At 53.6% G+C, this 13,541-nt stretch overlaps 1 protein-coding gene across 1 annotated transcript; it reads left to right on the top strand.

Annotated features, from left to right (window-relative positions):
- The first annotated feature begins 642 nt into the window (after nucleotides 1-642).
- On the top strand, nucleotides 643-10,931 carry TSGA10IP (testis specific 10 interacting protein). The gene is given in 10 exon segments (XM_078148420.1): nucleotides 643-1,102; nucleotides 1,514-1,641; nucleotides 1,721-2,146; nucleotides 2,148-2,260; nucleotides 2,263-2,442; nucleotides 3,117-3,246; nucleotides 6,159-6,329; nucleotides 7,993-8,092; nucleotides 9,423-9,547; nucleotides 10,311-10,931. Coding segments are annotated over 10 exon segments (1,761 nt in total). The 5' UTR covers nucleotides 643-778; the 3' UTR covers nucleotides 10,375-10,931.
- The last annotated feature ends 2,610 nt before the right edge of the window (nucleotides 10,932-13,541 follow it).

The raw sequence follows: 13,541 nt of genomic DNA on the forward strand, positions 1-13,541 counted from the left end.
TAGGCAGAGAGGAAGACTGACACCTCTTGCTGCTGTAACCGTCTGGGGACAGCTCAGAGAGCAGGACCGGCAGAAGATACCCAGGTTCCCGTGCTTGGCAGAAATACAGCCCAAGCAAAAGGGGGATCCCCATTTCGGGGAGACAGCTGGGAGGGGGCAAGGTGAAGCCACAGCAAACTTGAGATAGAGGGGACCTTAAGCGATCATGTTGTCTGACTCCATTATTGTTCATGTTGGGAAGCTGAGACCCAGAGGGAGGAAGGCCCTTGCCTGAGACTCCATGAGCCATTCAGCCACCATTTCAGACACAGCGTGATGCTGTGGGAAACACTGGGACTCAGAGAAGCTGGGCTCAAACACTGGCTTCTCCACTTACTACTTGTGACTTTGTCAAACTATTTTCCCCCTCCTCTGGGCCTCAGTTTACTGTTCTGTAAAGTGAGGCTTTCTCTGTAGTCCTCCCTTTCTAGCTGAGCTGAAGATGTGCCTACTATGCAAAAGACCCCATTCAAGGAGATAGAGAACAGGTTCAGGTCAGATGCTGCCTTCAGGGAGGTAAGGTCCAGGGTACTACAAATGGACAGACACACAGCAAGACATGATAATGTGATCAGAGAGGACGGCTACCCTGGGGAGCTCTCAGAGGCCGGGGTGACCTCAGAAGCCAGGCCACTCTCAGAGGCTGGAATGCTCTCAGAGACAGGGGGCACTCTCAGAAGCCAGAGCACTCTCAGAGGCTGGGGTGCCCTCAGAAGCCAGGGTACTCTCAGAGGCTGGCATGTTCTCAGAGGCAGGGGGCACCCACCCACAGAAGCCAGGGTGCTCTCAGAGACAGGGTGCTCTCAGGGGCCGAGTTGCCATGCCTCCCCAGAGGCCTGTTGGTCTCCATAGAGATGGTCCAGGACCAGGCTGGTAGAAGTTCTGAGATGGGGGGATGGGGCAGAAGAATACTTTGCTAAGAGCCCACCAACAGTCAATTCTGGCTGCCTCTGCGTTAAAACCTAACCATGATGCCCGGGTCCGGGGCCCTTCGGTCTCATCTGAAAAGGGAACGGCTGCCAGCCTGCTGGGACTCCTTTCTGGAGTGCCTCTGGCCCACCAAGTAGGTGGCTTCTAACTGCCAAGGCTCTTGAGCTGGGAAACAGGGTGCCTGGGTCCACGGAGGCAGAGGGGGAGGTGCTGGGCAGGGTCTCTCAAGGGCTGGGGAAGCTTTATAGCAGAGAGGATCCCTGATGGCCTCATCTGAGGAAAGGTTGGGGCTCTCTCCAAGGGTCCCTCAGTCCCGTGGCCTCCCAGGCACGTAACAAGATCATTCCCATGGGTGGGAAGAGGCAGAAGCCCCCATTTCAGGATCCCATTGTCCCCAGACTTTGGGGAAGTCTCCTCCCCTTTCTGGGCCTCAGACTGAAGGTGGCGCTTCTCGCTCACCTGTGGGATATGGGCACTTGTGTCATGGTCAGGGCTGCGTGGGGAAGGTGGTTATTCACGTGGGCGCCCTCATCACCCCCTCCAGGGTGCCTTTGGGAGAGGAGATGGGGTGTTGATACAAGGCCGACCTCGGGCTCGGAGTGCAGGGAACGCCAGAAGGAAAGACTTGTCCATCAAAAGCAAGAAGGGCAATGTGCCTTCGGAGGTGGAAGAGTGAGTAGCTGGGTGTGCAGGGAGGGGAACTGGGGCTTAGGGAGGTGGGCATTCTGACCACTTCTCTCCCGATCCCCAGCCTCACCCTGCCACCTCCGCGGAAGCCTTCCTTCCCGTTCCAGTGGGCCTGGGAGAGCTTCTTGGTGGATGGCCGGGGCCTGCCCCTGCCCTCCCCCAACTCTTCCGATGACATCCTGCTGCCCAGGAAGGCCCAAGCCTCAGCCCTGCCGCCTGCCAGGGCCCTCCGGAAGTCCCGATGGAAGGCTGTGCCTCCGCCTACCCAGCCGGCCAACTTCCCACTCTACTGGAACATGGAGGCCCGATGTCAGGACATAAAAAGGCAGCTGAAAACCAGGGTTCAACCTGAGCCAGACGACAGCCAGGATTATCAGGAAGGCCAGGAACAAGAAGGACAAGACCAAGATGGTGGGGAGGAGGAGGAGCCAGAGGGCAGAAGGGATCTCAGCCTCTGGCCCTCTCTTCTGTCTCCTGAGAACAGGTTGAGATTCCAAGGTCAAGGCCGGGGAGGAAGCCAAGGGTGAGGGGCAGCTGTGGGGCCAGGCTGCAGGGGCAACAGAGGGAGAGGAGAGAGTGGGCACGGCCTCAGGGCAGTCAGTCTGTTTCCCCTGGTGCCCAGGAGCAAAGAAGAGGAGAGAGACCAGCTGAGGAAATGGAATGCCCTCCTTCTGGCTGGTTTCGCCCTCCTTAGAGGATTTCAGAGGAAGCCGGCAAAGTTGAAGGAGGAAGAGCTCTTGGACATGGCGATCCTGCAGAAATATCTGCAGGAGGAGGGGCCCTACTGTGAGTCCTGGGCTGGCCGGGGGTCCCAAGCACACTGAGTCATCCCCAGTGGCACCCCCATTCTCTGGCCTTCTGCTAACTCTTATCAAAGGAGGTGGTTGGGGTTCTTCAAACAGGGGAGGGCTTTTCCCTAGGAGGCCACCAACATTTGTATTCTGTCAGCAGATAGCAGCCCATTAGCCAGAATAATTCATTAAAAATCAGAATGTGCCAGGCAGCATCCCCCTTTCACATCACAGGAGGGGCCTCCTCCCCATCCTGGCCTTCCACCCCAAGAAGTGGCCTCTTGGTGTCCCAAGGTCTCTGTCCAATGTCCTGGATCTGAGGTTCCCCTGTCTCAAAAAGTTGAACTTTGGTTTAAATTTTGTTGAACCTTTGTGCTGTTTGCTATGACTCCAAACGGGGTCTCTGACTCCTAGTGGGGTTCTCTCCCACTAGGCCACACAACCTGTTTAAGAGGGCAGAGATATATGGGCAACATTGTAGGACTATTTCCATCCTAAAGGTGATGGTGCTTAAGGGGCCACCTTCAGTTATCTGGAAACCTCCCTTACTTCCCTAATCCTACCCCTCCCACCCCTTCTGCACTCGGGCAAGCACTGGGGGAGGATGGGGAGAAGTTGCCTAAGAGAGTGGGGAAGCCAGGAAGTAGAGAGGGATTCCTTTGTCATCAGACTCCCAGTGGCCAATGCAGGATATCATGCACTCTCGAGGCCACAAGTTCCAGGCCTGGGAGGATGTTAAGCCCTTCCTGCTGACCAGTGGTACCACCAGAACCTTTGAAAAGCGACGAGAGGCCACCAGGTAAGTGCCCTCCTGTGTGCTTCCCCCCCTCCCCCAGGGCTGGGTAGTAAAAGGGAGAAAATGAAGGCCGCCTGCCCCTTCATCACTCCTTCACTGGCTGTCTAGTGCCTTCACTGGTTGAGGGGGCTTCCTCTTCTGGTGATTCCTACATCACTGACTTACACACCCACTTCCTATCACTCCCATAATACATACAGATATATATGCATATGCATACACACACACACACAGAGTGAAAAGGCAATAGTACAGACAGAGATGGAAGAGACCTTCTACCCTCTTGTTTTATAGTTAAGGAAACTGAGGCCTAGAGGAACTTGCCTAAGGTCACTCAGCCCCTAAACCCCAGTTCCCTAAAGATCCCAAGCCCTTCCAGGCAGGGGAGGGGAGGGCACCTGGGCAGTACCTCAATGGGTGCCAGGGCATCCCAGAGCCTGCTGCCCCAGGATCACTATGCTATGTGACTCGATGGCTCAGAATTCCAAAGGGATCCTACCAAGCCCACCTTCTTCCCCCTTCCAAAGCCAAAGGCTAGGTGGGCTCAGCAACACAGCAAAACTCACATGCTGAGTGAGGTCTGCTGGCAGGGGACGCCGTCCCTGAGGAAAGCAGGGGATGAAGACTGTCTGAGGCCCAGCTCGGTTCCCCCCTGGTGCCCCAGTGCTGACCAACCCCATTGGACTTAATACGTGCAGACTGTTGCTGATGGCGGAAACCTTGGCTCCCCCATCTGTCAAATAGGCACACTAAAATCTGCCTTACAGGGTTGGTGGAAGGCTCAGCCTGGACTGTGCGCAGACCAAATCACTGTATAGACCTTACAAAGTGCCCCCCTTGGGGCCCGGCCCGGCCCACAGCTGGCATGGCCAGTGGGAACCCAGGGCAAGCCACTCACATTTTCCAGTGGGCAGTTTCCTGATTTGTAAAAGGAGCCCCAGCCTTTTGAGGCCTCCTTCAGCTCAAAATCTATATAACCTGAGTCTGCTTTCTTGCTCCTCAGACTGGGAGCTCCTTGAGGGGAGGGACTGGCATATTTTAATTTTGTTTTTGGCCTTTTTTTTTGTATGCCTGGCAGCTGGCACATAGTAGGAGCTTAATGCTTACTGCCTGCCTGCCCAAAGGAAGGCTACCATTAAATTCAATATAATCCGGCCAGCACTAAGAGCCTATTACATGCCCAGCTGTGGGGCTATACCAGACAAAACCACAATTCTTGCCCTCAAGGAGCTTACATTCTACCTGAGGGAGGACGGATACAATTGGATACAAACTATGTATAAAGAAAGCACAAGGTTATGCGGGAGGGGTAGGCACTATCTGGGTGGGGAAAGGCCTCCCATAGGAAGGGTTTTAGAAGATTTGAATAAATCTAGAGATGTCACAAGGAGGAGATGAGGAGAGGACTGTGTTGCAGGCCAGGCCACAGCCCAGAGATGGGAATTGGCTCCACATTGGCCAGACCTTGGTTGGGGGAAGCCTAGAAAGCAAGGCCCAAGCCAGATGGGGAGCCCTAAATGCCAAAAAAAGAGTTTATGTTGGACCCTAGAGGCAGGCGGGAGCTCTGCATACTTTACCGTGGAAGATCACTGTGGCAGCTGAGGGGAGGGTAGACACCTGGGACAGGGAGGGCAACAGGGGTCCGGTCTAAGGGTGTGGCGATGGGAGCCTGGAGAGAGGGATGACTCAGAGAGTGACAGGAGGATGGCGATTTACAGACAGGAAGAGAGGTCAGTCTGAGGGAAAGATGATGAGGTGTGTTTTGGGTGTGTTGATTTTGAGGGGCCCATGAGGGTCACTGAACCCACTGAATGGAGGGAGGAAAGAGAAGAGCCTTGGGACATCCCCACGGTTAGGGCACAGTTGGGAGGCTGGGATGTGAGTGCAACAAAGAACAAAGACATTACACGTCCAGGAATCGAGAGAGATGAGTATAACGCTGGCCCCGAGAAGTGAGAATGTCCAGGAGCAGAGTGGGGTCACGTGTCAGAGAGGCCCCAAAGTGTAAGCCCCGAGAAGGAAGAGCTCTTGGGGAACCTGGAGAGGGCAGCATCAGCTCAATGAAGTCAGAAGCCGGAATGCCCATGGTCCAGAGGAAGTGCAGGCAGAGACCGTCAATAGCGTTTTCTAGGATTTTAGCAGTGAGAGGGAGAAATAGAGGATGTTAGCTCAAGGGAATGGTAGGATCAAGGGAGAGGGTGTGTGTGTGTGTGTGTCTGAATGGAGAAGGCTGGGTCCTCCTTGGAGGCAGCAGGGAAGAACTCTGCCTTTAAGACGCTTCAATTCTCCTGGATGAGTCACCACCTTTGTGAGAGAACAGGGAAGGGAAGAGCTCAGGGAGAGCCTCCTGAAGGCAGGGCCACATGAACTGGGCTCTGAAGGAGTCTAGGAAGCTGCTGAGCTGAGGGGAAGGCAGATGATCGGGCTGAGGGAGGCAGATGGGCCAATTCCAGACCATTCAATAAGAGACGGAAGCAGGGGCACCCGGGGGACTGGCCCATAGATGACTTTGTTCCTTTGTCCCCATCTTCACTGGACACCCTGCGCTTTGCTCTTCTTTGACCCCGTCCTTGCCCACATTCCCTTGTGCCCATGACTTGGGCCCTCAGTGATTCTGCCTCCAGGGTCTTGGCTTCATCCAGTGCCCCTGCAGGTCCCTCACCTGGGCGCACACCCTGCCACTGCTTCTCAGACTTAAGAAAGGAAAAATGGGTCTAGTGGAGACAGCCCTGGCTCGAGAGTCAGGCAGCATCGGTGGTCAGCCCAGCCCTTTCTTCCCCTGGCTTTCCCCTTTCTGAATCTTGATACCAAGGCTGGAAAAGGGCTTGGGAAGTGGGCGTCTGGATGGGAGGGATCAGAGGGGTGGCTGCCTGTCCTCTTGCAGGGCCTCACTTCATCCCCACCCCCCTCTCCAGGACCTTGATGCTGGACTGGGAGCGACGCAAGCGAGAGGAGCAGGCCAGGGAAGAACAGCGCCGAGCTCAGGAGCATCGGGTCCAGAAGCAGGTGGCTCGGTGCCTGGCAGCCTATGGGCCTTCCAGGTCCAGGGGGTCTGGGGCATCCCATCGCAAGCTTGATGAGCTCAGGTGCCCACCTCGTGGTGAGGAGTTGGGGAGGAGGTTCCCCGGAGGTGGGGGCACAGCTGGTCTCTGCAGGAGCCTGTGCGTGGGGCTCCAGGGCAAAGGGGGAGAAGTGAGGGGCCAGCCCCTGCCAAGTGCAGGGAGGGAACACCCACTTTGGCTGGGGAGCCAGGAGCTGTGAGCAGGAGAGGTGCAGGAAGCTGCCCAGGGCAGCCTCACCTTGATCCTGCTAAGGCCCGGGGTGCTGAGGCAGAAGCTTCAGGAGATCATGGCAGAGGGGGCACCAGTGTGGCCTGATGGAGTAGGAAAGGCTGCTGGGGAGAAGAGGGTTTGAGGTGGGTCTGGAGCAATGCTCACAATGTGGATGGGCCTGAGTGGATTATGTGTGTGTGTGGGGGGGAGACATTCTGCAGATGAAGCTGAAAGGCTCTGAAGGGGGTTGGGCAGAGAGGGAACCAGGGAAAGTGCTGGGGGTGGTGGTTAGCAGATAGCTGGGGTGGGAGAACTCCAGGCAGGAGAGAGAGCAGAGAGTATGTACTTCAGTTGGGGGCTGGGTAGGGAGAGAGTTAGGCTGGGGGAAGTACTCTGGACAGGGGTTTACAAAGAAGCTAAGGGTTACCAAAACATGGGGAGGCATGGAAGGCTGCTGCCCTCCACCCTGGGGTTCTCTGTGCAGGAAAAGAGGAGGAAACAGAAGGCCTGGGGTGGGCACCGAGGCCGGCTCCAGCTGGCTGGACAGCGCCATAAGAGGCAGCTGGTTCCTTACCCCCATCCGCCCTCTCTGCGATCTTTGTCTGAGATTCCCCTGCAGGGGTCAGTATCTCAGCATGGCAAGGGGGCCCTCTCCTCGTCCCGCTGTTCCACTATGGAGAAGGGCCAGGGAGGGTACAGTGGCTGCCACCACCTCCAGTAGGGCCCTGTGGGCCCAGGTCTGTTCACTGCTGCTGCAAGGGCAGCAGGGCCAGGGCAGGACACATGGGCTCCTAAGCCCTTAGCTGTGCTCCAATACCCTGGGACCTGATTCTGGGCCATGGAGGCCCAGAGAGAGGCAGCATCTGGCCGAAAGCCACATAGCTAGGGAGGAGCTGGAGGGAGGGTCATCCAACTCGAGGTTGTCTGACTCCACACCTCATTCATTCCCCCAGCAGCTCTGTGTGCAGAGAGCAAGGGAGCAGAGAAATAAACATGCTCACTGGTCTCAAAACTGACTGCTTATTGCCTGGGGCTGGGAAGCACTGCCTTCTGCAGGGAATTGTTTCCCTAGCCTGAGAGATGGGCACAGTGCAGAGTAACACCCCTAAGAGTAGCTAGGGTTTATTTTGTGCTTCACGATATCACAGAGGAAGAAACTGAGGCAGACAGGGGTTCAGCGACTTGCCCAGGGTCACTCGGCTAGCGCATCTGATGGTAGATTTGACCCCAGGCCTTTCTGACTCCAGGCCCAGCGCTCTCCCCACTGTGCCACCCAGCCTCCAGAATCAGGGAGACGTGGTTTCCTAGCTGCGTGGACCTGGCTTCATCTTTCGGTCAAGGTTTAAAGTCTAGCATCTCAGGTCCCTGGTGGTGTCCCCAGAGCCTGGCCAAGCCCCTTTATCACAGAAGGGTCATTTCAGAGGGTTTTCAGGCTGAGCCCAACCTCTAGTGACCCTGCCCTGTCTCCGCATACCAGGCGGCAGGAGAAGCAGCGGTTGGCAGAGTACCAGGCCGAGCTTCAGGGCATCCATCACCGGGTGCAGAGCCGCCCATTCCTCTTCCAGCAGGCCATGCAAGTATGGGCACCTACCTCAGCGAGGCACTGCCAGCTTTGCCCTCCCTCCCTCAGCACCTGGCAGGACTGGAGCCAGGGAGAAGTAGATCTCCCCAATTCTGTTGCTCTCTCTCCCCCAGATCCTCACTGCCCTCACTCCCAGGCCGCTATGGTGTCATCCCAAATCAACACAGCTCACATCGATTAGGTCCCTGCTGTGTGCAGTGTCTTATGACAGGGTGAGGGACTACCTTTGCCCCCTGAGGGGGACTCACCACCTAGCTGGGGGATAATGTTACAAATATTCCAAGATACCCATGGAGCTGTGATCTCATTGATCAGCTGTCTCTCCAACAAAGACACTCATCACCTGTCCATGCCTGCCCAGCCTGTTTCCTAATCTGTCCTAGAGGAGGGGACATTTTGAATTGAGTTTTAAGGGATAAGAGGAATGGAAACATGAAAGAGAGGGAAGGGCATAGCTAAGCTGGAAAAAGGTATGAAGGTTCAGGGCAGCTCAGCAGTTCAAAGAGTAGTCTGCTTAGGCTGGGGTACAGAGGACTGGGAGGAGAATGGCATGGATCCAGTCAGAAAGGCTGGACCGCGCCAGATAGCAGGAGGCATTTGGCCTTTTCCTTGGTGGGCAATGGGGAGCGTCTGGAGACTCTGGAGCACAAGATGACGCTGGCAGGGGGCCCAAAGGTCCGGAGGGCCATCGGTTTAGCAATAGAAAGGACCATGGAGGCAATCTTACTCCAATTCCCTCGTTTTACCGAGGAGGAAGGTGGGGTACAGGAACTGGAGAGGGGAATGGAAGAAGTCACCCTTTGGGAGGCAGATGCAAAGGTGGGTGGAAATGAAGCCTGCACTCAGGTATGGCTTGGGACTGGAGAAGAGGAGAGGGGGGGCTGGGGAGGTGGGTGTGGCTGCTATGAAGAGTGAGAACCTTAAGGTGAGAAGAATGAGTGACAAGGTCATCGGGGTGCCAGGGACAGACTCAGAAGTGGGAAGGCTAAGGAGGGTTAGCGGGAAAGGAAAGAACAGCCCCCTCCAATAGAACTCTCAGGCCCAACCCTACAGGAGCCAACTCCAGGGAATGGAGACCTCCTGGCTCTGCTCATTCTAGGGCCCATCACCACACCCTTCTACCAGTCAAGCAGTGAAATCAATCAGGGAAGAAGCCTACTCTTAGCAGGCACTCTTCCTGCCTTGGAGGAGCTCCTCATCGCACCTCCCAGATTGGGGAGGGGAGCCCTCCATCCATACAGCCTCCCAACAGTTGCCATCTCCAGAGGTGGGGGGGCCTCTCTCACCCCTCCCACTGGTTTGAGGGGCTCTCATCTCCCTAACAGGCCAATGCCCGGCTCTCAGTGAATAGACGCTTTTCCCAGATGCTGTCGGCCCTAGGTTTGGACGAGGAACAGGTATTGGCTGAAGCATTGAAGGCCGAGATTGAGAAAAAACCCTCAAAATACAGGTAGGGAGCTGGGTTTTCCTCAAAGGTTGAAAGGATCTGGAGCACACCCTTCATTTTACAGGGGAGCAAATGGGCTCAGAGAGGAGCCTCCAGGCTCTCCCAAGGTCACATAGCTAGCGCAATTAGAAGCCCTCCGAAGGCCCAAGAGCCATGCCTCCTGGCTAATTTCACCTGGCTGGTCCCCAAGCCTGGAACGCTTTCACTCTCTTCCCTCGCCTCCTACCTTCTCTGGCTTCCTTCCAGTCTCAGCTGAAATCCCACCTTCGGCAAGAAACCTTGCCCAGTCCTCGATCTCCGTGCCCACCCTCTGACGCCGCACCCAGTTCAGCCTGCGCATAGCTTGGTGGTGTCTCCTCCGTGGGGGCGGGGCCTGGTTTTTTGCCACTTGTGTATCTGCAGTGCTCAGTGTACTGGCTGGCACACAGCAGGTGCTTCGTGCATGCTGGATGGCTGAGTGACTGACAGCGGGATAGCCAGCTCCATCACTACCACCCAAGGGACTGACCCCGGCTGGAGAAGCTTGGAGGGGGTCTTTTCAGGTGCTTGGGATGCAGATGAAGGAAACGGCAGGCCTTCACGTGGGCAGCCCACATCCCCATCTAACCTACTGCATTCACACTGTAGACTGAGAAACCCTCCTGGGAGTAGATGAGATCCCTGCTGCCAGCCCAGAATGAAGGGTGCTGCAAGGAGGCAGCTTCCAGGCCAGTCAGCCCCTGAGGGGAGCCCGGTTGCCAAAGAATACCCCTCTGTCTCTTCCCAGGTCCTCAAAGACCGGGAAGCTGGCCAAGATCCAACTGGAGCAGCTTTTGTGGGGCACGGAGTGAACAGAGCTGGAAGCTGTCTGAAGTCAGCAAGCCAAGTAGAGAACATTACCCGGGGCCCAGGACTGAATGGGAAAGGAAGAGAAAAAGAAAATGAAATTATCATATTAAAGCCCAGCGTCTGCTTTCCTGCCTGGCCAGAGCCCTTGGGAGCCTGGGGTCTGTCTGGGGAAGTGAGACAGATGACTGATGGTAACCAGGGACGCTGCATGCAGACGGAAGCATGGGGTCTGTGTCAGAGCCAGAGGGGAATATATCCTCAGCCCTCTGGCCTGGACCAGGCATACACCCTCCCCAGCCCCCAGCCCTGGGGAATCCAGAATTCCCTCCCCACGAATGACCTTTTTAACACCAACATTTAAATTCCTTAAGACCCCAGACTTACAACAGCCACAGAGACCTCTCAGTCTTTATCCCCTTTAGGGGAGGAGATGGTCCTCTTTGGCTGAGGGACATGGAAGCGAAGTGATTTTGTACTGGGTCAAAGGAAAGTAAGGAGGTACCTTACAGGTCATTTGGTTCCATAAAAAGGCATTTAGGAAAAAAAATATTGCAGAGGGGCAGTGAATTTCATAGAGCCATCTGAAGTCATATATTAAGCACCTATCGTGTGTGGTGCCAAGGAGACAGTCCTCACAAGGGCTTATTGACTAGTAGAGGGTTGAGAAGAAATCATACAACGAACAGACAACAGAAGACGATCAGGGCATTACAGGTGTATAAAAATAGGAGTCAGGAAGACCTGGGTTCCAATCTCACTTCAGACAGCAGCTCCGTGAGTCTGGGTAAATCACCCCTGGTTTCTTATCTATAAAAGGAGGGGACTGGAGTCGACGCCCTCCGTGGTCCCCTGCCAGCTCTAAGTCTGTGATCTGAAGTGAAAGGCCTTTACCAGACAGCAGGATTGGGGAAGGCTTCTGAGGGAGGTAGCATCTGACTTGGGCTTAAAAGGTCAGGGTTCTCCCTAGGCTGGGTTGCTGTTCAGCAAAGGAACATCCAGATGTAAAGCACAGTGTAAAAGAAGGCACAGAGCTGAGATCTCGCAGGCCCGACGGGATGATATCTATACAAACGGTAGAACCCTAGCTCACCGCTGGAAGGCTCTTCAGAGGCCACCTACTCTAAACTTAGTCTTTCTTTAGGAGGAAACTAAGGCCCAGAGAGGTCAAACGACTTGTCCAAAGGCCCCAGCAAGCAATATGGCAATATCGATGCTCAGGACCCTTGAGGCCTCTGGGACTCATGGAACAGTAACTAAACAGGAAGAGCCCTGACTTTAGAATCAGGGGATCTGGGTTTGAATCTTGCTACCTGTACTTTGTGAGCTCTGTGATCTCAGCCAAGTCACTTGACTTTTCTGGGTCTCAGTTTCCTCATCTGTAACAGGATGGTGTTAGACTGGATGGCCTCTTCCTTCCAACTCTAAACCTCTGAGCCTGTGCCTCGATTTTCACCAACAATACAGTCTGAGTCTTAGGGTTCCAAATGCAAGCTTTGCTCACAATATATTTTTCATTTATTTTTATTTCCAAATTCTCTTCCTCCACCCCTCCCACCACTCATTAAGAAGTCCAAAAATGTCAATATCCTTTACACACATGAAGTCACGCAAAACCTATGTCCACATCAGCTACTCACAAATTAATGATGCTATTGTTGGTTGCAGTATTGACCCTCACTTAACATATTCCTCTCATGCCTAAATCTGGGGGAGGAGGTAATCTGGGCTCAGTTGGCAAGGCTGTAATTATGGTAGGGCACTGAGATTTTGTCCCCAGGCTCGGAATTTAGAGTTCCCACAGCTCTTGCAGCCAGCCTATCAGTAAGGGACCAGAGAATTTCAGTGACAAGAAATGACTGATTACAACAAGATTCCCGATGGTGGGATGGCTGAAACCCTCCCTGCACCGAGGGTGGGCTTCATGAAGCTGGTTCTAGCCACGTACAGCTCTTAGCAGTGCCTCCACCAGCCAGTTCTGCAGAGTGGGGAAATGTCAATCATTGTTGGTGAAAGGAGCAGTCCCAGAAGGCTCTGAGAAGAGGCGGGATCTTGGATGAATTTGGCCATAGGACTAAGGACTTCCCTTCTTGGGTCACCCAAGGAGCAAATCAGAAATACCTAACATGCAGTCATAACATAATTTCTACCATCCCTCAGAGGAGGCTCTTTTCTCATGAGGATTTACATAAACAATAAACTCATGCTGGGGATGTCCAAATGCTCGATTTGGGCATTCTCTTTAACAATGCAGAAGAAGGCAGCCTGTCCAGGTCCTCCCAAAATTTTGCCACAAGGGGTCTACCCAGAATGTTGAAAACCTTCCAGTGGCCTAGCCTTACCAGATCTAAAACTGTATCATAAAGCAGCAATCATCAAAACTACTTGGTACTAGCTAAGAAAGAGAGTGGTGGGTCAATGGAATACGTTAGATACACAAGACACAGTAGTCAATGACTATAGTAGTCTTGATAAACCCAAAGGCCCCAGCTTCTGGGATAAGAACTCACTCTTTGACAAAAACTGCTGGGAAAACTGGAAAAGAGTATGGCAGAAACTAGGCAGAGACCAACATCTTACACTGTATAGCAAGAAAAGGTCAAAATGGGTCCATGATTTAGACATAAAGGGTGACACCATAAACGAATTAGGAGAGCAAGGAATAATTTACCTGTCAGATCTATGGAGAAGGGAAGAATCTATGACCAAACAAGAGATAGAGAACATCATGAAATACAAAATGGATAATTTTGATTACACTACAACCAAGATTAGAAGGGAAGCAGAAAGCTGGGAAACAATTTTTACAGCCAGTGTATCTGAAAAAGGCCTCGTTTCTAAAATACATAGAGAACCAAGTTGAATTTATAAGAATATAAGTCATTTGAGAATGGAGAAAGAATACAAAACAAGCAGTTTTCAGATGAAGAAATCAAAGCCATCTATAGTCATATGAAAAAATGCTCTAAATCACTATTGATTAGAGGAATACAAATTAAAACAGCTCTGAGGTACCACCTCACACCTATCAGATTGGCCAACATGACAAAACAGGAAAATGATAAATGTTGGGGAAGATGTGGGAAAATTGGAACACTAATGCATTGTTGGTGGAGCTGTGAACCGATCCAATCATTCTGGAGAGCAATCTGGAACTACGCCTAAAGGGCTA

The sequence above is a fragment of the Phascolarctos cinereus genome, unplaced genomic scaffold (assembly GCF_003287225.1).
Source record: "Phascolarctos cinereus isolate Bilbo 61053 unplaced genomic scaffold, phaCin_HiC Scaffold_9;HRSCAF=440, whole genome shotgun sequence".
In the NCBI taxonomy this organism is placed as follows: Eukaryota; Metazoa; Chordata; class Mammalia; order Diprotodontia; family Phascolarctidae; genus Phascolarctos; species Phascolarctos cinereus.